This window comes from Notolabrus celidotus, chromosome 11 (assembly GCF_009762535.1).
Source record: "Notolabrus celidotus isolate fNotCel1 chromosome 11, fNotCel1.pri, whole genome shotgun sequence".
In the NCBI taxonomy this organism is placed as follows: domain Eukaryota; kingdom Metazoa; phylum Chordata; class Actinopteri; order Labriformes; family Labridae; genus Notolabrus; species Notolabrus celidotus.
Window position 1 is genome coordinate 17,451,872 of NC_048282.1, and position 27,856 is coordinate 17,479,727.

General features: G+C 40.9%; 1 protein-coding gene and 1 long non-coding RNA gene across 2 annotated transcripts; one reads left to right on the forward strand and one right to left on the reverse strand.

The window, feature by feature from the left end:
* Positions 1–429: 429 nt before the first annotated feature.
* slc6a17 (solute carrier family 6 member 17) lies at positions 430–23,269 on the reverse strand. The gene is made up of 12 exons (XM_034694896.1): positions 22,981–23,269; positions 18,754–19,160; positions 14,091–14,248; positions 12,425–12,551; positions 10,815–10,996; positions 9,949–10,059; positions 8,017–8,258; positions 7,731–7,923; positions 6,385–6,577; positions 6,015–6,174; positions 4,836–4,998; positions 430–4,723 (listed from the first exon to the last, which is right to left on the reverse strand). The coding sequence occupies exons 2-12, from the start codon at positions 19,052–19,054 to the stop codon at positions 4,361–4,363; spliced, it is 2,193 nt and encodes a 730-aa protein (XP_034550787.1). The 5' UTR covers positions 19,055–19,160; positions 22,981–23,269; the 3' UTR covers positions 430–4,360.
* On the forward strand, positions 22,207–26,226 carry LOC117820943. The gene is made up of 3 exons (XR_004632880.1): positions 22,207–23,515; positions 24,770–24,923; positions 25,609–26,226. It is a non-coding gene; the product is annotated as an uncharacterized LOC117820943 (long non-coding RNA).
* The last annotated feature ends 1,630 nt before the right edge of the window (positions 26,227–27,856 follow it).

The following is a 27,856-nucleotide window of genomic DNA, read 5'->3' on the forward strand; positions in this document are numbered from 1 at the left end:
GTTTGGTTTTTTTGCATTACACAATTTTCAAAAAGTTTTTTTTTAATACCTGCTCCAACTGTTTTGAAACATGTTGCACATCAAATTTGAAATAAAAACATGTATTTCATGATAAATTGTATTTAATAGTTTCAAAATTGTATATTTTGTCTCAACTCTAATTTCAATTCAACATAAGCTTTAAATTATTTGCAAACCAGCAAAATATGTTTTGATGAACATTTTACACAGCCTTCCAAATACAGAAATTTTCCTAATTTTTAGGTCAAATCACAGTTGAGGATCATTTTTCAAATATTAGAATATTATTTATAAAAAACTGACTGAAATCTATAGATCTCAAATATCATGTAGAGCCATGTATGTACACATCTTTACATTGAGCACAAACCCATAAACCAAGAACAAAAAACACACAGGCATGATCTGTTTCATAAAAGTGATTATTTTAATTTCCTGTTTGCTCCATCATGTTCCTACAGTCCATTACTGTCTTTCACAAATACAAGTTCTGCTCTTTATTTTAGTCAAAGTCACAGTCTTTAGATTGTGTTGCCAGTTTTGTGCTGAACGCCGCTTGTAGTTTCAGTAAGAACTACAGAGAGGAGATTGCTTACATTAGTGGTCCCAGTTCTCTGTAACAACAGGATTTAATCTACCAGATTAGATCAGCAGCACACAACACTGAGAGAGGAGAAAAAAAAACACACATTTAAATACCAAAACCTACATATACCTTTACTTAACACACACACATCCACACAGAAACACACACTCTCACACACACACATAGTCACAGCCAGAACAACCACTCACTAACACTGGAAACCAACAGACACTAAAGTAACTTTACCTACAGTACAAAAATCAAAAAATATCTCAAAATATACAATTATTATTTACAGCTCGAGTATACACCCGGTCACTCTCACTATAGATACTCAGTGTGAATTTATCAGAATGTACATCAATATGTACAGATTAAATACATCCTCTTAAATACTATAAATATAACTATGGGTTTTGGTCACATATAGACTATCTGCACGGTTAAATAAACACACTTTTCCTCTACTTTAAATGAGTTAATCTCAGTTTTTTAACTGGGTTAACCTCCTCATGTTGCCTTGAAGTACATAATGCAACACAGTCGACACATTGACAAGACAAAGAGACCCTGGAGTTGGAGTTGTCGCTTTCACTTATAAGTAGATGCTATTTTAATCCAACCAACATTAGAAGACATTTTTCAAGTGTGCAGCGATCGGAAGAGTTTAGATGCAAGAAGTGCTGAGCCTGGAAGCTGGGGCATCGCAGGGAGTTTTGAGAATCATGAAGAATATCCCACTGGGCCTACCACTTCACTACCACAGATGTTCTTATATCTTTTAGGGTTAGGGTCCGTCATTGTGTCCTAAATTTCTCTCCCTGTACGGCACCCATACCTGGAAGTTCTACTTCCTGATAAAACGTGCATGCTGCTGTTTCCAAAGGACCTAATAAAGTCATGTGTTTTCAGTGTGCTCTGACATTACTCAAGTACTCCTTGAGCAGATGCTAGCTGTATTTCAGGTGAAAAATAAACAAACTGTACCCTTTAGCTTCTTGTGCAGACAGCAGTGCATTTCAGTGTGCAACCTAATCTTGCAGTGACCCCTCGGAGGTTGCAGGACTCACACAGTGCAGTGTTTATAAACCAGTGAAATTCTCTCCTTTGTGCTCTCTGCCCTGTGCTTATGCCAATGTGCTTTAAGACAAATCTGCAGGTGAGTTCAGTCGTGCCACCTCCAATTATGTGCCATTTGTGTAGCTGGTCCATTGCTATAAAAATATCTGGCCTCTTGTGCATGCTGTTGTGGTAGATCTGTATGTCTGCATTCCAAACTGTAGATGAAAGATAATTTTAATCTGGTACTTACAGACAATTCAAGAAATTGTTAGTTTGTTGATCTGTATCATCATGAAGAGAAGATGGTCAGAAAACACCTCTCCCTTGATTTAGAATGACAGCATGCTGGGAAGATGACTTCATTTTAAAATTATTTTGGTTTAACTGTGTACTGTTGTATTTTGTCATTTCACTAACCCCTTAATTTATAACTGTTGTTATCATTAGAGAATATGTGATAATCATTAGTTTCAGTTGTACCATCTGTGGAAAATCGGGTACAGTGTTTGTAGATATGTACATATCACTCCATGTATCATTGCATCATCATACAGATCATGTTCACTAATAGACAAGATACCAGATGCCTTTCAGAGGGACATTTAGCAAAGTCTCTCTTGGAATGTAATGCCAAGAAATTCAAATTCTGGGATCGTATTCATTTAATCTATCTTTAAACTCCACACCACAGTTGCCAGATCCTTAAAAATCAACTCCAGGGTCTCTAACTAAATAAAGTGCTCAAGTGAATGAGACAAGACGTTGGTCCAAACTCTGCACAAACTGCATAACCCAGAGAACAAAATGACCAAAGCATAAGGCAAACAGACAACAGAGATGCTTTTCAGGCACCAAACAATGTGACTGACTGTGCTTCACTACATCTGCTCAGTCTCAAGTATTGGTGTTGTTTCAGGGAGGGGCAACAACACCAAGAGAGCATTTCCTCCTCTACTGTCCTTCAGAGCCCCCTCGTGGTGAAACCTGTATATTACCACTTATGCCAAACATCGATCACATCACATTTTCCACATTATGCCCTTAAACATACATTGTCTTACAAGGTTATACATAAAAATAAATCAGGTTTTAGTTTTTCACCTCAGTTCACAAAAAGACATCAAAGTGTAATTGTAGTGCTTATGAAAAGATGTTTGATATCAGGAATGTACAACAATTAAACCCAAACATCCTCCTTTTGGAGACAAGGTATGATAAATCCACATGGCAGTGAACCTCTAGATCAATGCAGTGTTACAACATCAGAGAAATGTTCATGAAGAACAGTAAACGTCTCGCTCCTGTGTCTCTGCACAAACAGCCGTGCAGGTGAAGCAGGCATAGCGAGGTGTCCGCTCTCCTTGTCCTCCTCCTCCACATCACAAGAGGATCTGTCTCTATTGTGCCTTGTTGCCACGGCTTCCCCTGGGTAACGCTGTTCTATTTTTAAAGCACCAGGGTCACCGGGGCTCTCATACAGACAACACACACACACACACTTCTAATACACAAGGAAAAACATCTCACATTTACAGTTCCTTCTCCGATCTGACACACACACAGTATGAAGCTTATCGAAACACAAGCTTATCTCTGCTCGTGCACCCCCGTCCCAGCCTTTCCAAGGCATTGATTAAAATGGAAACACTTGATTGAAATAATTGATTAAAATGGAAAAGCTTTGTGTGGTTCAGCTGCGACTAGAATAGCACAGATATGATGTGAGAGTGGATGTTTAAAAGGAAAAGTGCGGCTCTGTGTTAAGGCTCAGAGACGCTCCAACCATGTCTGACGTCTGTGCTTTTTGTGATCACAAAGAAAAATGAAGAGGTGGAAAACTTTCCCCTAACTTTGCACATCTGCAGTTTATAAACACAATTTACGTTGACATCTTAAGACTATTGCACAACAAATATTTACAATATTCCACATGAGTGGAAAAGTAAGAATAGAAGGAGATCCAGATTTTTAAGAGAACTGACTGAAAATTATTGCTGATGTATGATAGGCACAATTAACTTAGAGATGTAGTGTGCTTGTAACACTGTTTACACCATCAAAATCATCATCTCATAATGTTATGGAATAATCTCTATGTGTTTTTTTGATAAGAAATCATGGAGTGAGTCTCCTTCCATTCTTTCTCCACAAATAACAATCATCTACAACTGAACCGATGATCCCCTGGATTTAGGAACACCCAACAGTCTCAAAAGTAACCTCCTTTGAACAAATAACAGACTTCTATGGTTCAGTATGGCGTAAATCTGGGGCGTTGCACACACCTTAACCTCAGCCAGAGCTTATGAGACAGCCTGAATCTGAGCCCTCAAAGTAAACTTTATACGCTTCACTCTGTCCTCTTCTCCCTAAATCCCTTGCTCTCTACTGTGCAGACAGACGGAAAAGGTTGCATCAGATGGGACTCTTTCCCATGATCCCTTCATTACAGGGGGATTCAACAGGCAGCGAGTAGCATGGTTCCTAGGGGCAGAACCACAGACTATGAGTGATGGAGCAGAAAAAGGGGTGATGGAGGGACTCAGCTCTGCGGGTTAAGGTGTGATGAACGCTGCAGCGAGCAGTAGTGGATTTTCTCTCGACCTCCTCTGTTCCTCCCTTTCTTACTGCATCTCCCTCTCTGAGTAAACCGGGGTTTGAAGGACTGGGAAGATCTGTGAGCTCAGATGATCATAGCTCTGACTCAGGTGAGCCAATGTTCTGGTAGCCTGTCTTGGTGCTGGTGCCGTAGTTGGTGTTGGTCATCTCATGGGCGCCGCCAGGGCTCAGGAAGGTGCGATGAGGGGGCATGGGAGAAGGAGCCTCACTGGGGTTCTTGCTGAGGATGAAGCGCTGCTCGTCCTGCTCCTCCAGGTTGGACATGTCCTTCATCATGCCTTTACGGTAGGAGACAGACAGCTTGTTGGAGCCATCTGAGATCAGGTTGAAGTGGCGAGCCAAGTAGACGAGGGGTAAAGGCAGCATGGCTGCCACAATAAGAGCATAGGCCATGGCTAATGCCCAGGGAGGGTAGCTATGGAATCTCTCTGCACCCTAGGTAAAACACAAAGAGGTATAAAAAGAGGGAAAGGGGAGGAAAGTATTCATGGAGTAATCTTTCTCTATTTTTTCTTGAAAACAAAATTAAGAAAAGTAAAGGACTGACCTCAGCCTCCACCCAGGCATTGTATCCTGCAGGACTGACGGCCATCTCGATGACAGTGGCAATAATGAGCACCACTAGGACAGCTGGTGACACATACCTCCACATGTAATAATAGAAGGCGTACGGTCTGAACCCAAGCATGTCCTCCAGGTCCTGCATGAACCTGAGATAGAGCGACAGAAAGAAATAGAAGGAATAAAGCTATTTGATCCAAGTGTTACAGCAGGCTATGAGCCCAAAACCTTCTTAAAGCTTTGGTAGAGTATCTAAGAGTGTCATGCTGCAACCATTGTCAGGTAGGCCTGATAATTACAACAACCAACTGCATTGCATTGTAGGATTTTAAGCAGAAAGTTGCATAGGTCGTCAGCCTAAGAGGAACTTTTAACATGAAAACATGAAACTAGAGTTTTTACCTCATAGCCATGTAATATTATGTGCTTTGTAGTGATCAGGAAGTGATTTCAGCCACAAATATGCTTGTATTGCCTTTGAAGCTTATTTTAGGCAGGTGTGTTTCTTTAAGCTGATGTCAGAATTATAACACACACAGAGGGACAGATGTTTCTGGTATGGAGTTGGAAATGCTTAATCTGTTCATCATCGTCGTGATTTGTATTAAGCTAATGCATATTCCTAAATAATACTAACATTTGCTAAGTAGCGCCCAATACACAAGTTCATCTCAGACTGATGGGAACATCATTGGTTCTGCAGCTACTGAGATGTACAATACTGAACAAAAGTACAATTTCACCTTTCAGAGACATCTGTTATATATACTTACAGGTTATACATAAAATTTTAATTCTGTACTCAGGGGTCTGGATTTTAAGCATGGGAATTGCTCTGGTTTCTATTTGTAGTACATTTGTTGCCCAAATTGTAGTGACCAATTACAAGTCAGCAGGCTTTGGTGTATGCAGGAAAAAGCTTGGACTATGTCCTGACTATCACAAAAGCCAACTAGTGTTAAGATTTCCTGACATCTTGGAATGCTTTAGAACAGGCCTGAAAAAGTTTGCATTTCTACTTGTAAGAAATCTTAAAAAGATGTTATTCTTACTTAAGCGTGGGTCAAATCACAACAACATTGGTTTCCAGCCTTCATACCTCTGAAGTAAGCCAGAACGAAGCCTCTGTGTAATTTACTATCTCCTGTCAAATTCAGACTCTTACCTCTTGGTGCCGTAGATCCAGGCCACAGAGATGTTCTCCAGGATCACCACTATAGTGAGAGGCAAACCAGCAGAGTAGTCGTCAAACATGGTGACAAAGTAGTTTCCTGAACGTTGCACAAACAGCAGGCCTAACAGAAAGGCGATGACACAGCAGGCAACTGAAAGAGAGAGATGAAGAGGAGACATCAGTCTGAAACACTTCCACCTCATAAAGTACAATAAATTGACTGTGAAAGTTCTCAGTCATCCAGGTCAGGTAGTTCAAAGCTTGATCTGAAAAGGCAGAAAAGTCCAATTGCCTTTTCAGATCAAGCTTTGAATTACGAGAAACTGAGTTTGATACCGAGAACTAAAACACTTCAGCTCACCACACAAAATCTCTTTGCGGATTTTGAAAGTGTCCAGTATGGGTGTGGTGATGCCGGTCATTGTTCCGATCATACTTCCCAGACCCAAGTTGATGAGCATGAAGAAGAACATGACGGACCAGAAGGGGCTGGCGGGGAAATGTGTCATGGCCTCTGTGAAGGCGATGAAGGCGAGGCCGGTGCCCTGAACCGCCTGAAGGACGCAGAGAAGAGGGAGGAGGGATAAGGATGAATGACACTACAAATGCAAATATTTTATTTATGAGCAAATTATCCTCCACTTCAAGGTTTATTCATTATTTAAGGTGTTTAATGGGGATGGTCTGTGCTGTATTTTATGCATACAATTCAAACATCAACATAACATGCAAAAAACAAGAGAAGTTGACTGATGATTGAGGTGCTTCGACAATATTCGTACAACTCAAAAAAGATCTTGGTGGCAGATTGATTGACTTAATGTTTTTTTCTAATACATATATGACTGTGCTCAACCAGAGTAACACAGGTACAATACTGCAGTAAGAAACTAGCAGACTGGTGTGGTGTAGGTGAAGTTTCTGATCTTCAACTTCAGGGAATTTTCATTATTGATTTTGGATAATGATATTTTAAAATATACTTAAGCATTTTCCAGAGACTCAAACTGTTTTGCTTGAAGTTTGAAAAAAAACTTTGAGACAACTTGCTTAACTTAAACATTAAAAAACATCTTCTTCTGGTTCTGTCCCAGGCTTGCCACATTCTGGTCTGAAATATTCCAAACGCTTAGCAAAGCATATAATACAATTATCACTCCTGATCCTTTGTTGGCCTTATTTGCAGCCTGTTACGTCTAAAGTCATGCAGACTGTCCTTGCCTTTGCCACCCTCTTGGCCAGGCGACTTATATTCCTCAAATGGAAACACCCTCAACTTCCGTCTCATAACAGATGAGTGAAAGAGTTGTTACTGTCTATTAGACTTGAAAAGCGCAGGTTTTCCCTCAATGGTTCCTCGAACTCATTCGAAACGACTTGGAGCCCTCTCTTAAATCATATTGAATCTTTGACTTCTTCCCTGCCTGATTATGATGACTGACCCCCCCCCCCCCCCCATTTGGGTCTGATTTTCTTATTTTCCTTATTTGTGTAATTGTTGTATGTATTTGGTATTGCTTACATTTTTTTTTTTGAAGTACAAGTGGGATGGGTTTGTGGGATGGAAAAAAGAGGGAAAAAATGGGAAGAATAGAAGTCCTCTGTACCACATTGTACTGTTTCTTTGCTACCTGTGAAACTGCTTCCAATAAACAAAGTTATCAAAAAAAAAACCATCTTCTAACAAATTCCCTTTCAGCTTCTGACCTTGTTGAGTTCGTCCTCCAGCAGGCAGGCGTCCAGGCCCAGCTGGCCAAAGCTTTCCTCTTTCACCGTCTTAATGACGCCGTACATCTCTGCGTAGTCCTGGGTCGACAGGTGGGAGAAGTTGATGTGAGGAGGGATGAGTTCTTTGCTCAGCACGCCTGTGTTCAGATAGCCCAGGATCTTCTCTGCATTGCTGCATGAGGAAAATGTAAAGAAGAAATGTGTTTGATTCAAAATGAAAAGAAGAGAGGCAGATCAGGATGTTTACTTATTACAGCATACTCACTCGACAACACACTTCTCATTCATGACATTTGCCTTGAACCCCAGGACAGCAAACACGACTAAAGTGGCCAAGATGGAGGTGACAAAGTTAATGACCGAGACAAGCGCAGCATCAAAGTGGCAGTTGTTGTCTCGCTTGTTGTAGCTGGAGAAAGCAATGACACCTCCGAAGCCCAGACCAAGAGCAAAGAAGACCTGCGTGGCTGCCTCTCTCCACACCTGTGGCTCCAACATCTTTTCCAGCTGAAGAGAAGAGAGGGTAACATTTCAAAGATTAGTGTCAGATTAATTCACATTTAATATTATTATCCTCTTTAAAAGAAACTGACCCCTAATGCTCTCATACTAAGTAGCTTCTTTATATTATCACCTTCTGCAATATTTAGCATGCAAGCTCTTCTGTACAATTTGGGACCAGACATAAAAATTAGGGTTTTGGCGTGTATAACAACCTCTGGCCATGTAGGATATCAGTCTGAACTGAAGTTTGAAAGAACTAACACTTAAAATTGATCTTCAAGGAATGGTATATCTGACTGGCACTATTGAATCCCTAATTCAAGCCATCGTTTTGTTTTGAGAGTTGAAAATTAAATTCTAACACAGAGCTCCATGTCCTGCCAGCTGTTGTAAAATCATATGCACCATGCTTCATTAGAGGGCTGATGATCAAGGGCCAATACTAATTCCAAGTTAAATGCAAGAAAGAAAATCCATGGAACTTTCTTATTCTGTTGTCTTCTTTTACCTTTGTCAAATACATCAGTATTTATATTGGATCATCACATAGTCTGAATAATAAAGTCATTACAATCTTTTCACATTACAAGAAGCATACATTCACATGCAGAGTATCCTTGTCTATGCACATTAGTATCCTTATGTTTAGGATTTTAAACTGTCCCTGTTTCATGCTGTATGTGCACATCATAACCTGATAATACAGTATATACCTGATTTCTGATAACCAGAAATCTGAAATAAGCCCAGACCCTGTTTTAAAAAACCCAGGACCTACACTATAAAGCAAGTTTTTGGTTTACTGGCTTCACCAACACAAACAAAGGAGGTCATGCTAAACGCTCACATGAAGTATAGTACCATCAAAGTAAATAGCAAGAGGTGTATGACCAATACAAGACATGGACACCTGATTAATGTCTTTCCCAATATCAGTACAGGATAGATCTGACTGTTATAACTCCAGATGGTTCTCTTGTGGTATGTATGATAGTTTTAGAAGTCATATTTTAGCTGCAGCCTTGATGGTATCAAACAGATCGGCACAAAGATAACAAAATTATTATAAGAACAAAATTCAAAGTGATAAGTGAGCGTAGTTTCATATCTTAAGGACAACAACAACAAAGCTCCAGTGACTTTTCAGTCTCTGTTGGAGGATAAGGGTTGAGATAGCTATAAATGAAGATAGGACTACTCACAGATGGTCAGCAACCTAAATCCTATTATTATCATGTTTACAGGCACACACACTACCACTGTTCCATATGAACATCCTGTCCTCAATAAAATACTGCAATTTCATGCTTCATTTTCCAATGCTATTACATTTTTTCACCACTAGAGGGAAATATCAACCCGACACATAACACAACGATAACATTTATGACACTTTCTTATGAGAGGATCTGACCGGCCTTGGCGGTAAAGCAACTGAAAACAAAATTCATTCATAGCAAGACAGCCTGCATGGACAACATGTCATGTATACTACTTTGATTTGCAGATTAGGACTAAAACAGAAGCAAGCTTCAGAACCACATTTTCCCTGCAGAACATCACTACTGCATCATGGATAACAGAAGCAACTGAATATTTCATCAGTTTTATTATTTATACTATCCTAAAGCCAGCTGAGGCAACTTTTTAGAGTTGCATTGTGTTTGGTCAGAATTGCCCTTTTTTCTCTCACCTTGGGGGTGAACATATGAGCGATGCCATCCACGGCTCCCTTCAGCAGCAGACCTCGCACCAGAAAGCAGAAAAGTACCACATATGGGAAAAGAGAGCTGAAGTACATCACCTTGGACAGAGAGAGGGAGAAAGTGTCAAGTATTTCACAAAGAGTTGCTATGGAGATGATTTTCTGAGGCCTCACATGGAGCACACTCACATACACAGAAACACACACATGCACACACGCACTGATAATGAATCAATCCCGAAACTGCCTTGTGTTTGTTGGCTTTGAATCTGTGAAATCTGACCAACTGTGGAGAGAGCTCCTTCAGACTTGATGTGATCTGAAAAAAAAACCCTTATAGAGTTTTTTTTCAGAGTTTTATTTCAGCACAGAGAATGATAACTGGATTACTGAGTTTCGTGTTAAAAAACCGTGTCAGACCTTGGCGATCAGTGTGTTTTCCTATCAAGAATGTGGGCTGGATTTTACGCTGTGCTATATGACTCACTCGCTGGATAAAGATAATAGGATGTTGTTGCAGTTGTTGCCAAACAAAGCAATTTCCATCTGTATCCAGAACTGCTCTTTGCTTGCTTCAGTTTAAGCTTATTAATGTTGCATGTGTCTCCTCCATAACATAAACGGGATCCAAAAATAGAGCAATGCTGATGACAGGCTGTAGCATCTTAGCTTTGGCATTAGCAGAGTGAATCAAACACTCACTGAAATGGATGAATCATTGATTAATCAAGCTTTAGTAAATACCATTTAAAGTGCACATCTTTCTACTGAAGTGCTGCACACTGGTCTTTCGTTTGGTAAGCTCTAAAATTCCCTTGCTCAACCGCTGCTTTGAAGCCATGTTAACCATGTACCTTCCCAGAAGACTGGATGCCCCTGATGACAGCAAGGCAGACCAGGATCCAGGCCACCAGCAGGGACAAGGTCATCTTCCAGTTGAGGCCGCCTGTGTCGTCGATGGAGCTGGTGATGTTGAGAGTCTTGCGGTACCAGAAGTAAGTGGTGGCCGAGCTTTTCTCACACTCCGGCTCAACGACTACACCAGAAACAAGAAAAGGGAGGGAAATTAAATAATTTGTATTTACATTCTTTGATTCTATGAGACCATGGTGGAACAATGAAATGCAAATCAAACTAGGTAGGCTTATAAAAACGTGATTTAATGTCCTACTCTGACAAGAGTACAAAGGCTGAATATGCAAAATGTACTTGGATATATTAATAGTAGGCATTGAAATAAAAGAAGCATCCCTTTTTAAAGATTTAAATGTTTTGATTGGGAAGTCAAGGTTAAGCTTATTCAAGTATGAGCACTCTTGTGTGCCTGACAAAGCACTGGCTCATATTTTCAAACCAAATCATATACTTGGAAAAACTACAATCCTACAAAGAAAATGTTATCCTCTATTAGGCTAATTATAAAACGTTTTGGAGGAGCTCTGAGGGAGGAGGGAGGGGGGTTAGACGGAGTCCTGAGGAAATGCTACATTCAAATTCATGCTAGTTTTCCGAGACTGCCAACCCCAGCTTTAATTGGAAGATGTCCTTTTAGCTTATTTGCACAAGTTCAGGAGGCACAAAAGCCACACAATCCTTTTGTAAATTATGTCCTGACCCTTATATTTGAAAAGAGTTGAAATGATGTCATTATGCTGTCCTTAAACAAAAGATGAATAGATTACACACATTTGAATTTCATTGTAAAGCTTAAAGATGTACTGCCAGTTTTTTTGTACGTCTTTCATTATGTAATGCATTTCCTACTTTTATTTCAAAGCCAAATCCTAAGAGTTTATTTTCATTCTAATCTTCTTCATTATAATATGTACACTGCTGCTTTTCTTTGTACATTACTACCACATGTCTTTAATGTTATTACTGTGAAATCATTGTCAGGAACTCAAACTGTGGCACCTGTGCATGTTCTTCTATGTGCGTGTAAGACAAACTAGGAACCGCTCTTGCAGAACATCACCCCCCAATTCTACAAAAATATCAAAGTCAAAAACCTTCATGGGGAAGCGTCCTGTTGGACGTCTCATGGTTTCCCCCCTAGCTGCATTCATAATCCTAAACAGAGTCGACATCCTGGATTTGAATATTAATGAAAGCTGATGCCCTTGACTCTGCCAGAACCTGCATGTGCCTCAACCACAGGCTACCAGCTGATAGCCATTTGAGGTTCTGACATTGTTGGGGTCATAACATCAGACAGGCCTCACCAACAGGGCTGCTCTGTTTGACAAAGTGCATCCTGGGAAAGACTTGTTCTGCCGATTTAAGCATCCACCCTGCAGAGCTTTAGGCCTGTGTGTGTGTATGCTGGTGTACTTTGCAGAATACGGACTGGTCTTGCAAGGCTCTGCAGTATTTATTTTCCGCCATGCTGCGGGCACTTGTCGTTTACAATAAATCTTTTTTATAATTCAGGTGTGTTGTGCAAAACATAGTGCACTGCACTCACTGGCTTGGGTTCCGTTTACCACAATGGGGCACTCAGCCCAAGGCAGTGGAAACTGGAAAGACTGGAAGAAATAGAAGATGCTCCAGCCGATAATCACATTGTAGTAGAGGCCCACAAAACCGCAAACCTGTGGGAAAATGAGAGAAAACAGTAACACGCATCACTACTAGAAACCTTCACCTCTACACACAAACACACACTTGCAAACACATGCAGTTTGTATAGGTGAACGTCTCCTCTTCAGTCAGGGCGCTGCAGCTGAGCACACAGCTTAAGTCAGTGTGTGTGTATGAATTATTGAGCTGTGTGCTCTCAGCAGCAGAGGCTGGGGTCCTCTATAACAAGGTATTTATAGCGGCTGATCTCTCTGCCATATCGAGGCTGACACACGCCTCACTGCCCCATGCCAGGTCTTCCCCTCCCCTCTTTAGCACTGGGTTGATGAAATTTCTATCAGAAAGACTGACACTGGACGTCAGAGATTGGGCGAATCCGCCGCTGACCGACTGTTTATTGGGCTGATGTGATGAGGATATGATGGGTCACTGCTCCTGCAGCTGATGGGGACAGATCATGGCAGTGATCAGCGCTAGTCTTTGCATGCCGCTTGTTGTAAAGCATGAAGATGAAGTAAAATGACATGGCATCTACTAGAGAGTCTAGCAGACTGAAATCTACAGCTTGTAGAATATCTAATCTAATATGTCTAACTCTAAGTTCAACGTGATTAAATTACAATGGGATACACAACAACAATTAGTCTGGTCCTTGCAGTTTAACAATCGAGTAAAAATGAGTAAATGTGAGGAGACAAAAGGCCCCTTTGGTTGGTGCATACCGTCTGTTATTGTGCTCTGCTTGTTGTTTAAAGTTAACAATGACTGAGTGGAATATGTCAGGGGTTTTCCACTCATAATAAGAGAGTAAAAGTGTGTAGCAGGGTCATACTTTTCCTCTAAAATGCACAGTGGAATAGGAGTCCTAACATAGTCCTAATGGTCACATTAAAAACACAGGTGAGGGACGAGAATGGTCAACTTGAACTTTTGCAACAGAGTCACATCAAGCTTTTGTTATAAATTAAACAGTTTTTTACACTAATCGTTAGTGTGAAGGTTTTTGGTATTCGATGGGTTTTATATAATATACGTGCATTTTCACTTAAGGTGCACAGTCACAGTTTTTCCACAAAATTGTTGAGTGATCAGGCTGACACAGTTTTGAAGTTTAAGATTAGTCTGGTAATTATTTCACACAGTGGGAGAAAAATAATCTTAAAGCTTTCTTTCCTAACTCAGTTCAGACTCAGGGACTAACAAGTTTCACAATGACTAGAGATGAAGGTTGTGATTCCATTTGACCTTGAATGGCTTTGTGAATGAAATATGCCATCAGCATTTGCTTAAAGCAGGTAAACTCACTTTCTTATATCAAGTGTGACGGAGAGCAGAAAACAGCTTGTTATACAATGTATACCATGACTCATCCTGCGGCATCATTTTCTAGGGGGTAAAATATTGGTTTTGTGTTTTAAAAGACGGGTTGTCATTCATTCAAAATATTTTTACTTATTCAAAAGGAGATGTTGTTTGTATTGTTCTTGAAGTAATAAAGAAGAGAAATGTTCTTCTCTGTTCGGATAAGATGAGCACATATGGGCACTTACCATCAGACTGGAGACCCCGATGCCTCCCAGCTGTGGGTAGACATAGTTCCATACCCCAATGCTGCCACGCCTGATCCTCTGACCCACTGCCAGCTCCAGGAAGAACAAGGGAATGCCGATGAGGAGCAGGAGGATAAAGTAGGGCACCAGGTAAGCACCTGGATGAACAGAGGATAGTGGTTTGAATGAAGACTGCACAGTAGCATATGTTATTTGAATGTTTCTATGCTCTGTTTGAAATCCATGCATACGCTTCTGTGAAACAGTTGAAGGGAAATCATTTCCGCCAGCCTCTATTTTTAGTGTCAATTTCCTGTGTCCTCTATTTTTATTAAACTGTTTCCACTTTATTCCCTCTCTTCCTCACATTTTGTCTGTCTCTATTGTCATCCTCCATTCATCATTCTGTGAGATCTGACCTTCATGTTTTTGCAGACAGAACAACAAAGAGAGAGCAGCAGACAGTCACAGACAACTGGTCACGTCCAGCCTCGCTTACGTCAAGACATGAAGGGGCACCATGGTGACCAAACCATCCACACACACACATTCAGGCTCACACTGATGGGCCGCTGAAAGGAGAAGCCTAGAGTAAGAATGAATGACGATGACATTTGACTGGATCAAAAACACAGATCACATCATGACTGGCTATTAAAGTTAACAGCAGACTAAAAAAACAAAAACAAAGACAGCATACAGTGACATGTTACACAGCAGAGCTATTATCTGGATTGTCAGGAGTGACTGCTTTCATTGATCTTTGATCTGAGCTGCAGACACACAGAACAGAGGAATACAAAATGTGCTGTTGAGAATATAGGTAAACTTAATATTTTTCATTAAAGGCATTGTAATTTAGCAACACCGGTAAAGAATTCATTCATGAGACATCCCCCAGAGGGGTTTTACTTGATTGCTGGGTCAGCCTCTATAGAATCAAACAAAAAGTAGAACAGTTACTCAGAGTAAGCGTATAGAGGTACAGTTGTTGGTAGAGATGGTAATGATGTGTTCTGATCAATATCCAGCAAACAATTAATAACTTTTTCAAGAATTCTGAGTAAAGTCTTTTTGAATGTTAAGTTAATATACCTTGAGGCCTTTGGTTGTAAGACGCTTTGGGAACCCCTCAGCTGTCAGTGTGCGATAGAACAGCTTCAAAATGCAGGAAAACTAAATGAATGTAGCTCTAGCGAAAGTTCAGACAGGAAGACTATAAAAGCAATCACAGCAGTTGTTTAACTCTCCTCTCCCTCGTTCAATAGCTCACCCGCTTCCAGCTGCATGCTCCGGAGCTGTCATTGGTTAATCAGCGGCGGCTGTCATCCATTAGCTCAGTGGCACGCCCTTATTGTCAGCCTATGAACTTTCTGCTGTCTTTTTAAATGTGTCTCTCTCTCCTGCTAGTTCCTTCTAGCATTGATGGCACGCACCCCTCCACCTCTGCATCTCCAACTGGTCTCCACAAGGTCTTCAATTCCTGGAATTCATCAACCACCACCACCAGTGTCTGGGCTCTTGGGGATTTCTTCTGCTGCCAAATTCACACATTCTATGTTCACAAAATGATCCCCATAGAGTCCTTATGCCAAAGATTTCTGTCAAGTTTCATTATTCCATGACCATTCCTTTCACCTTGACCATGAAAACAAATCACTTTGTCCAAGAGGCAACTCTCTCTGCTCATAACAAGTGTCTCCTCTGAATCAGCGTGCCAGTATTAAGTGAATGTGATAAAGATACAGATACACATCGGCTTCCAACATCGTACATGGTGCATTATTTGTTTATGAGCCGATGTCTGCCAACAGGCCAAGTATCAGCCAATACTGATGTTCAACTGATAGACTGGTGCATCCTTAGCAGAGACCTGACATAAACCCATCATGAGCACTTAGCCACATCTGTCAAATAACAGTGCCAAGAAAAATGACTTTTTTAAGAGGCAGAAACTTTGAACAGAACCAAACTCATGTTGAGCAGTTAGACCTCAAGTCACTAAGGCAGAGAGAGGAGGAAACAGGTTAGAGTTCACATACACACAGTCAGATCTCTTCTAGTCATGTGAACAGCTTTACATTCTAACAAAGTTTTTCCAGGACTCTGGATGCCATTTAAGAAAACACAAATGCTCATACTGGGACAGCTTTAGTAATGTGTACACATACCTGATGTAGAAGCTACAGAAGCACAGAATCATAGACGCTGAGTCTGAACTCATAATCTAAAAAAGTAATGCAATCACTTTTTGGCTAACAGGAAAAAAATTTGATGAAAGATTTAATCACAAGACTTATTTAAAAGTGTTTGTGAGTTAGGTCTATAACCACTTACTTCAGTCTCAAGCAGTGATGAAACAATAATCGCTATATTGTAGTTATTTGTTGGGTAATTTGAAATCCCTCAGAAGGTAAGGGGACACGGAGAGATGCAGGAAACTTCACTCTCTCTCACTGGACTTACAGTAAGCATAGGTGACATTAAACAGGATAATGTGATGATGTGAATAACTGCTGTTTGAGTCATACTGAAATGGAATGAGAACTTCATGCATTAAGTACCATTTATTTATTATGTTTTAATGATCAGTTGTCTGGTCCTTTATGTAAAACAATGGTTTGCATCGCAAAATGTTGTATAAAGTATCATCAGAATTCTGGATATTAAGAGTTTGATACTCAAATGTTTAAGTGGAAAGGAGATGGGAAAAAAGACGGTACTGATGGATGGATGTGAAGCAGAGACAGTTCGTCTTTGCCTCTCCAACAAGCCCAGACAAGACAATACAACACCACCCTCTGAGTCCAGATTCAGCTGGGGATACATACCAAACTACACAAGGACACACACAGACACACTCTGATTAAAATTATTTGATAACGCTTTGTTGTATCGTGCATCTCAAATACCCTCTGTACACACACCTCCCACACAAGGTAGAGCTAACAACCTCTCAGTGTTCACTCTTCCTCGTCCTCCATCTTAGCCATCACCACCCTCTAATCTCTCCACAATACCAATGAATTATAACACCACAGAGATAAAGGCAGAGAATCCGGCAAGCAAACCAAAAACAGACTCAATCTCACATCATTACAGAAGACCCTGCAACGGTCCCTCGTCTTGCAGGGAAGAAATAATCTCCTCTTGTATCTGCTGACAGCACAAGTTCACGAGTCTGAGAAATGTTGAAGAGACTGCCCCTCTGACATGTGCCATTAGTTTGCTAATTGGTTGACAAGATGTGATTTATCAAGCAGTAAGAGGCTACAGCTCCAATAACAGATGAACTAAGCAGGACTTAGAAATGACAATGGTTGGAAAGATGCAGCAGAGTCCGTGATATATTTGAGGCAGTACACTAAAATCAAAAGTAAACATACTTGAATCTGTCTTCGGATTACAAAACATAATTTAGCATTAAGTAAATACTCTTATCCAAAGTTAGATATGATTATTAACTTTGAAGCTACCACTTAACTAAGCCAAGTCTCACTCCACGACTAGAAACGAGGGGGGGGGGGGGGGGGGGGGGGGGGGGGAGCTAGACTGGCTAATCCATAAAGGTCTCAAAATCCATATACTAACTCTACTACAGCTCAACAACTAACAGATTATAGTTAGAGTGTTTAATCTTTACAAATAAAGCCTAAAAATGTCTGTCTTTGTACAAGCTAGCTACTCTCTGCTATTTCAATTCTTGTTCCATTCAGTCCCAGGATAAGCTAACCTACGACTGGTAGCTATAAAACATAAAACTGTTGACATGTGAATCCAAGTTTTAACAAAAACCTTCTGGTGGAGCAAAATACTGCAGCAATGAACTTAGGTATGTACATGATGATAGTTTAAAGTTAACAAATACAATGGCTAATTTAATGAGAGAATGTATTTGTCACGCTCTGTAGAATGTGTGAATGAGTCCATTAGCACTTTCTTAACAGTCATTTTACTCCTTCTTGACTTAAAAGCAGATGATTAATGGTTCAGAATAATGTTGTTAAGCCTGTATTTATGGTCCCGAGATGTTTTTGCAGTTGGGACAATTCAAATTTAAGGTGTATGAAACTGTCATCACACTGCTTTTTTCTAGGGTGAAATGTTTAAATGCCTCAAAGTGTATGTGTGTGTTTGTGTTTCAGTTACAGACACACTGAAAATAGAGAACACTAAGTAGCCACAGTCGCTTAAGTACAACTGTATTTCTTTCTGTAATGTGGTTTTATGTGATAGAGCAATACAGCATTAAATTTCCTGCCAGTCACAGAGTCCAATGGGCTTTCTCAATCAAATCATGTCTCATCGAGTCGTTACAAGTTCAGAAAAGGGACATGGACAGGAAAACTGAACTCCACTGCTCACACAGAGGGATAAACAGGCTATAAATGGTTACATGCTATTAAGTTAACTACTCCCACCAAGGAGCAGAATTGAATGAGCACTTTACTGAAATGATAAAAAGAAATTCACATTCACAGCGCTGACTAAGCTCAACATGTCTTGTCGGCACCCTGAGGCGACATTAACAATGGAATGCTTAATAACAAACCAACTTCCCAACACAGAAAGTGTTACTACATTTTCAACACAAAACTCTCAGCTTTTCTGATTCATACAAATGGTGATCTTTAATAGGCATCAAAATCAGGCTCAGACCTACCTCCTCCATTCTTCTGGCACAGATAGGGGAACCTCCACACGTTACCCAGGCCCACAGAGAAGCCCACCTGGGCTAGGATGTACTCCAGCTTGTTGTTCCAGGCTGGCCTGCCGTCTTCAGCGTCCGGGTCAGGAGAGGGCAGCAGGGCCTTCCCTGGTGCTGTGGAGCCAGGACTCAGACCCATGCTGATCTGACTGCTCTTATAGTCCATAGGGTGCTCCAGGGACAGCAGGTCAGCCACTGACTCAGTGACTGCCTCATTGCTGTGCTCTCGCTGGGTCACCTTTGTGTTCTTTGGCATTGCTGCAATACAGGGGCTCCTTCAGGGTGAGGGCAGGAGTGCCTGAGGTGACTGACAGTAAGCAAGGGAAGAACCAGGGGAAGAAAGTTGTGCTTTTTTCTTAAATCTGTGAAGAGACAGGGTTGGAGAGAAAGAAGACACATAGATAATTAGGAATACATGGTGCCTTTTATATAGCAATTCTTCATTTATAATGATGAAGGTGGATCTGCATCTATTTCTCTGATGCTCTGAATCTAGTAAGTAGGGCACCTATGAAAAGAAAAAGCAACTTTGAATTACTGCAAGTGAATTACAGGGATGATAAAAAGTAGAGTGTTTGTCCCTTTGAAAAATGGTTTCAGTCACTTTAAAGAGTAAAATATCCTTTTTATAACTGGTTCAGGGATGTATACAGGTCCAAATGCAATCTGCATAATAATTGGCAATGCTTTTTAATAGAGAATATTGGCCAATAAGTAAGATAATAATAATAAAGTACATCTAGTCTTTCAGAAGAGAAAAGTAGCTTTCTATATTTTTTATAACTCTTAATTTCCTAAAGCATCAACCTGGGCTTTGAGGAGCTGCCAAGGACTCCTCTGATTATTTATGAATTAATCTAATGGCCGATGCAAAAACAACCAAACAATCACGGACTTGGTTCCTAGAACAGTTTTGTTCAAAGTCATGTGCACTGTTTCCTGTGTGCTGCCCAGTACATCGAGTATCTAAAAATGGTAGTAAAACTGCAGTCCTTTAGTGCAGTAAGTGAGGTATTTCAGTAATCCACTTCATCATGGATAATAAGGCCCACAGATTGAATTACAGCAGAGCCCATTATACTACGGTTGAGTCATGTGAGTAGCATGAACAGCAGCATGCAGCCTGTCAGTGTAACTGCTGGCCAGAAGAAAACACAATTAAAGCAAAGCTTCTCCTTTTCATTAGCTACCAGTGTCTGTATTTTGTCCCATCATGCAGAAGTCTTATCTATGGGTTGTTTCAAGATTTCAAAGCCTGAGATCAATGAGTCCAGTAGTCCTCTTCTCTTGAATTAACAGTTAAAGAAAAACTCTTTGATATGTTGGTCTTTCAAAGCTCTGCAGCAAGTGTTAGGATTTTTGCAAAACCCCACTCATATTTCCCTAAACCCTGTATGAAGCTCATCCCTCCAGAAAACCTCGTATGGATAACAAACCGGTAAAAGAGCTGCTGTGTTGAACATTATGTAAGGTGTGTTTCTGCGGCATAAATGAGGTTTTAAAACGTATTGCTTAGTTTAGCGGTAAACCACCCCCATCCTGACACATTATGTTATCTTGTAATCATGTTACAGGATACAGACACACCAATTAATAGTCCTATTTATGTCGTATTTATATTCAAGCAATCTTCTTTATTGAAACTGGGCATCTACTAAATATGCAACTCAACCAATGCTCCTCAGGTCTCAGATCTCAGAGATTTGCTGGTAGCAGCTACCCAAACTTTGAGCAGAGCTAACTCTTGTAAGACTTGTTTACAAGATTGTTATTCATTTGTCAGTCATGCTGACTGGAATGATCACTTGAATCCATGTATCAGACTGATGAACAAGTTTTGGTGTGTAAAATGGGTGGAGTTGCTTTTTAAATATGTTATGTGAGGCAAAAGGCACCAATTGTTTTCAATGGTGTTGATGTATTTATTAGTGATCTGTTTTTCAGCAGAGGTATCTCAGCTTCTCTATTATGAACTGTGGAACAACTGTGTAGACCTTTTAAGGTATAATGGGAATCTTAGCTGCAGATAAGAAACACTCAAAATGACAGGGTGCTTGACCCTCAAAGGACTGTGTTCGAAAAGTACACGAAAACCCTTCGGGAGAGTTAGCATTTCAGTGTAGGCCTCAGAAACTAATTAACTGAAGGTCAACACAACAATGAATGATGCAGACAACCTTGAATTGCCATAGAGGCAGGAGGCATCTGATTAAAGGACAGAAATCTGACTTTGAAGACAGATTTCAGATTCAGCTTGCTGGGTCAGATGAGAAGCTCAATAGGGGAGAGTCAAAGTCAGAGGTGTTTGAGACAAGGCCTCTAATCGGAAAACAAACGCAGCAGACTGAAGTCAGAGCAGGGGTTTTATTCACAGTGACTTCTCCAGAACCGTTGCCAGCAGATTGGACTCTAAACCCACCCAGAGGCAGCACCAGCAGCACGCACATCACATTCCTCAAGGGTGGCAATAAGCCCCTGCAGTCACGACACACAGCAGCTCACAGAAGAGCTTCACACACAGATGTGAGAATGCCAGTGACACTTTCCACGGCAGTTTACAACAGCACAGCACTGAGTCATCATTGAACAGCATCCGAACAAAGTGTGATGCCATGATGAGCATGTTTGCAAACAAAAATTATACTTTTTTTTAGTTCAGTGGCAGAGTTTTGGAGATTTTGAGACAGGCTGGTGTTGAGCTTGAAAGATGGTTCACAGTGTTTTTTGCTCTGTTTCTTTTACACACACAAAAAGTTTGGTTTAGTTCAGAACAAACTGTCCCAGTTTCTACTTATAGATCAGCATGTAGTGGCCCATCAGATACAAAACGCTGATTTCTCAGGTTTCCCACTCTGGTTTTCTAGTAATGTGCAGTGAAAGTTTCCAATGTGGATGCAGAAAAACAGCAGAAACTTTGGGGGTTTCATAGTACATGCTGACACAGATGGCGCATTACAGGGACAGCAGGACTTCACGTACAGCCCAAGACACTGTTACAGACTATGACTCAGTGTTCACCCTCCATGTGAGGGAAACATGGAGAGTGGGAAGAAGTCAGTTTTTCCTTGTGGACATATTAAAGGGGAAAAGTGTACTGACGGGAGTGAACTGGAGGATATTGGTGTTATTGATGCAGAGGAAAAGGTGCAGAGGAAAACTGCTTTCAAAGAAATAGGAGTGGTGCCAACAGACCTCTGTGACCAACATGTGCATAAGATGTGTGTTTCTGCCCCTCTTTCCTTAAACTGTACATTCTTAACTCCCTGTAGATTGTTTGGTGTTGATGATGTAACAGCACAGGTTCTCCTCTCATCCTGTCTGGTTGCTAAGCAATGGCTCTTCCTGCAAAACTGAAATCCCATCCCTGCAGCTTCAGTGGTCGACTATCTCTCCTCTCAGCATCTCAAACGGACAGACGTGATATCCCAAGAGGGTCAGCTACAAATAACATGGAGCTGCTGTAGTAGGACGGAGAGGGGTGATAGATGGTGGCAAAAGATGGAGGTGATGGAACCGTGGGATGTATTTCACTGTCAATCAGGGAAACATCACACCCATTTAGCGCTTTGGGATTTAGGGCACGAGTGGAAAAAATATGGTGTTGTTCTTAAGTGTATGGTCTGTGCAGATGTCAGTGGCTCCCAGAAGGAATGACCATGAGCGTCAGTGAGTGTGACAGGTGCACAACAGCACCTACATGGCTGTGTTCAAGGATCACTCATTCACACAGGCCCACAAACCAGAGCTTGAAGCTCACTCTCTGCCGGCATATAACCTCTGACGCCTTGTCAAGGTCAAATGAATCCTGTAATTAGCCTGTGCCGTAGAAAGGCGGAGATGCAGAAATAACCAATACAAGTCAGCAGTTGATCAGCAGCCCCGCAGATTTTGTCATAATCGAGCCATATGTGGACTCGCATGGCGCGGCGGCGTCAAGCGCAGAGGATTAAAGAGCGTCGCTCACCGTCAGTGCTGCGACGAAATATCCATCTAGCAGGTGATGGAGTGGAAGCCAAAGCCCATCTCATTTGAGCCATTCAAATTGATGTGTTTGAGGTCAAACGATCTCTAGTTATTCGAGCGATTCACGTCACACGAGACTATCAATTCATAAAAGCGAAACAAGCACACGATCTACGAGTGTGAAATGGGGAGAAACGAGTAGAAAATAGAGATTCTCACCTTAAGTAGTGTACAGAACGAAGTCTGAAGTCCAAGTCAGCGTGACAGTATGAATCCACAGTGAGCGTGGGTTATCTTCATTCAGGCACTGTCTCCGGATGCAACATCTCTGCGCGCATAGAGATGCCAAATCACAGAGCTTCCAGTCACACAGGGCGCATGGTGCGTAAAGTCTGACGCAGGAGCGCGACGCCTGCCACAACTTTGGCTACTATAATCACATTAACTTGTGCAGGTAACGACCCCTTACTACCGATTTGCACTCAGTCAGCACTTTGAAGTTGTTCCACAGCTCCGTGAAAAAAAACTGCTCACACCTCCGGTTTCCACGTGCTTCTGGCTGTGCTGTTGTTGGATAAATCAGACAGCTCCCCTTTGGATGAAAAAATTACTATGGCAAGTCACGACGAAGTCTGACGCAGGTTTGACTCACCCGCTCGTGCGCACGTCAGCGATTGCCCCCCCCCCTCCCCTCCAAAAAAAAAAAACAAGCCATCTGCAGTGATCACACGATGCAAATGAGATCGTCACAAAGGTAAATGTGCATCAGGTACATCAGTCAAGTAAAATTCACTTTCCTAGCTGCGCTTATGAATCCTGAAAGGTATTATTATTATTATTATTATTATTATTATTATTATTATTATTATTATTATTATCATCATTATTATCATTATTATTGTAATTATTGTTATTATTATTATTAGCATTATTATTATTATTAGCATTATTATTAGCATTATTATTATTATTATTATTATTATTATTATTATTATTATTATTATTATTATTATTATTATTATCCCTATTATTCGTATTTCTATCAGAAATAAGCAGACCTTGCATTCAGATCTGTCACATTGCTTTAAACTGGTGAGAGTTACCTGCCCTGACTCTGTTTACCTTCTATTACAAAGTTGTTGCTTGGTATGGTGGCTAATAGACATGTCAGAGGATGTTGTTGTGTGCCCACAGTGATGTAGACCAGAATAAGTGGTATATATAAAAACGACAGTACGTCTTAATGGACGTGTCTCAGGTGTAGATAATTTATGGCACAGTCATTTTTCTCCCTGATACCAGCAATTTATTGTGCCCTTGGGTTTGTGTGCCTCAGCTCCACACTCAATAGTCTTCTTAGTGTTTTTTATTTTCCAAAATTAAACATCAGAGTTTTTTGTTGTTGTTTTTATTTTTCCCTTATGGTAATAAGTAGGGGAATAACATAACAACTGTGTTCTAGTGAGCATCACTTTCTGTCTCTAGAACAAGCAAAGAGAGAAAGAAAAAACAAAGCTGCCATAGATTGTGAGTCCAAACAGGATATATAATGTTTGAGGGTTTCTGGTATTTAGAAGATGAATGGGTCACTAGTGTGACAGACAGTGATGTATGTCTTCAGGAGAGAATTTCTATTTATAACTTTTTGACTTTTACAACAGCTTGGAATACTTGCACTAAAGCTGTATATTTTCCAATCTGTCAGTTTCAGTTTTTTTTAGTGAATGTGTTAAAAAAATAGCCCCAAAACCTTCTGACATGCAAACCCTTCTGTTACCGGAAGACACCCATAGAAACAAACGCTCCCCCCTCACACTGACCAGTAGCACTGCATCAATGGACGACATGTATGCACACTATGTTTCCTGTCTCCTTCAATTCACTCATGTGACTCACTTTCAAAGGGCTGACTACTGGGATCAGTTGCCATGGCAACCCCACGATCATATGATGTTACTCACGCTGTGAGCATTTTTCCTCCCTTTCTATTTTTCCCCCTCCTCTCCAGCACCTACAGGCGCTCTGCAGTACAAGGCTGTGAATGAGCCACTGAAGTCTAGCTCAACAAACCTTCATCCCCTCTGCAAAATACAACTTTACACATGCTCTGTTTTCATGCCAGTGGTTCATCGCTTCTGATGTGTGACTCGACATGTAAACAGGTAGTTTATCACACCTTTAAATTATGCAACAGGAGACACAGTGTGCCTGTGCTGCAGTATTACTCACCTTTAAGCTGCTTGGATAACCACAGGTCATATTTCTCAAAGGGGTGGTATTGAATCATGGAGGCAGACTCTGTAGAGAGAAAAAAAACTCACATTTCATATCTGACAAATGGTGCCTCAGGAGCACAGTCTCCACACAGCTCTCCATCATCACAACTCTGACCCAAAACATCTTGACCTTGAGCTTGCTGCATTTATTTTTATTCTTCTCACACAGCAGAGGGTAAATGAGGGAGAGGCTGCAGTGATGGCCTTGGACTTAACCTTAATATCTCACACGTTGTTAAATTGGAGCTCTGAATGGAGAGGTGATGAGCCATCAGACAGAGCTGTGATTTACTGAGCCTTTTAACACCATCTAAAAGGGTTTAGTTCTGTGGAGTTGGAATGCATAAGAGCCAGTTAATAGAGAGGAGGCTGATTGTGCTCATATGCAATAACATCCAAGAGAGCACCATCTGTTATTGACCTTTTACTGGATGTTAAATCTGGCTTTGGAACAGGTGGGACGCAACATTTTTCTTCACAACGTTTGTACGCATGAGTGCATTTTGTGAATGGAGGTGTTTCTATACTTAATAATGTTGTGAAAATCCCATCCTTATATCTCCACCCTCAGGAGAGCCAGGTTGCCAGGTCACAAATTAACAATGCTGACGAACACCGGCGGGTTGAATCTGATCTCTGTCTCGGCAGGGGTATCTGTTGCAGCTCAACCTCATCGGCAATCCCTGTTTACCTTCTGTCCCCCCTTTTCCTGGTGGAGATGGTGCAGTCTAAACTGTGGCACGTGTACTGACACCTTAGCCTGCTCCCTTGTGTGAGATTGCTGGTGTAGGAGAGAGGCGGACAAGTACAGAGGAAGTGATGCTTCAGCTAGTCCTGAGTGACTACCTGCAACTCCTCTGCACATGAAGAAGGAGGAAAAAGAGCCGCAGGGCAGCTGTTACCAAGCCGGCTCACCTGTCCTCTTTATGGAAATGCTGCTGATGCAATAGCATCCTTACTTACCTAGATTTAAAGTGACACGTGGCCCATTGGCAGCTTGATAAAGCGTCACTCTTTTATCTCCAGACAAAGAAAGAAACATAAAAGTCATGACCTCAACAGGACAAACAGGAGTATTGAAATCTGTGATGAATGTGCAGCCGTAAAATCATTATCAGGGAATGCCTTGAGACAGCAACAAACACTAATTTGAGCCAAAGATGCAATAAAGGCAATATAAGACACATACGTGAACTTTTCTTATTGGGTTTTGTTAATCTTCATTTAGAGATCTGCTTAAAAATTGATTTGAGATTTGAGTATTGGATGGGCTCTGGTTTCTATTTGTAGACCTTGTAGTATCGACCAATGGCTGTACACAGAGGAACTGTCTGTGTGAAGCATAGACTGTTTAAATATGGGCGTAGTATCCGTGACATCACCCATCTGTTTCTGAAGCTCTATTTTGAGGCCATTCGTCGGCAGTAGCCATATTGCTGCTGTCGAGCGATTGTGACGTAAAGAGGCGGGCTTTGAGCCTCCTAGCCAACAGCCACAGTGTTCCTGTCTGTCAATCAAGTCATCTGTGCCTCTCATTGGAAAACTCGTAATCTCAATATCTTCGAAATTGCCGCGTTAGAAAATAATCCCCCCCCCCCCCCCCCCCCCTACAATATGTGGCGATTGAGAAATTAGCTATCCTCGATTGAGGATCCTTGATGAACTACAGTTTTTAGCACTTTCGCTTTGGACTCATATTTGAGACCGGAGGTTGCCGCTTGGTGTGAAGAGCAAAAAAGGCAGAACGCTATCTGCATTGATGCAATACTGGCACACGTCCAATAAGAATTCAGCTTTCGTTATTGTTTTTCAACAGATATTTACAAGCAAGTGCAGCAAGTAATTTCTTCTCTAATACTGTTTCTCAACACTGCTTTCGCTTTGAAACTCTTTTTTTTAACTTTCCTTTTCGTCAAACAGTAACTCTATTGTTTCCGTTAAACACTTCTGTTGGTGCAATCACCTTCGTTAGCCTACTACCATCTAAAGAACATTTCTTAACTGAGGTACTTCCTATACCAGCACTGACACTGAAAATCTGCTCTGTACATTCATCTCCAGTAGATTAGATAATGTCCTCTGTGCTGGACTCCCTTAAAAATGGATTAACAAACTTCAGCTCATACGAAACATTGCCTTCATAGTGTTAACAGGCACCAAGGGAATAAAACACATTACACATTGCACTAGTGATGATGAGTGACAACTGGTCTCATGGTCAGTTGAGGGCTGACTTGAAAACAGTACTTCTGCTCTACAAAGCTCTAAATATCTCAATATCTTTCTGACCTGCTCACTGACTTCAACCCAATCAGATCATCAGGTATGAGAACTTGAAGTACTTATAAGAGAGATCTTATAACATTGCTTTTTCTCTTGTGCCTTTGGTGGTTAGTTTGTCTTTGTGTGTGTGTGTGTGTGTGTGTGTGTGTGTGTGTGTGTGTGTGTGTGTGTGTGTGTGTGTGTGTGTGTGTGTGTGTGTGTGAATGGGTGTATGATCCTGTGTGTCTGTGCTCTGGAAGGAATAGGTTGGGGACCTTAATGCCTGTACTTTAATGTATATGTGTGTGTGTTATATGGGTTAATGCAAGGTCATTGTTTTAATGTGTTGCCTCTATCACATTTTTTAAAATGAATTGTTTGTTTTGTGGTTGTTTGTTTATATCTCGTTAGCACTTTAAATTACATTTGTAGGATGTGCTATAAAAATACAATAAAATTGAATATATTAATCTCATTTTAACATTCTTATTATCATCATTACTAAAAACTGTTGGACGTAAATTGAACCTCCATGGAGAAAGTGAGTTCCCTGCAGC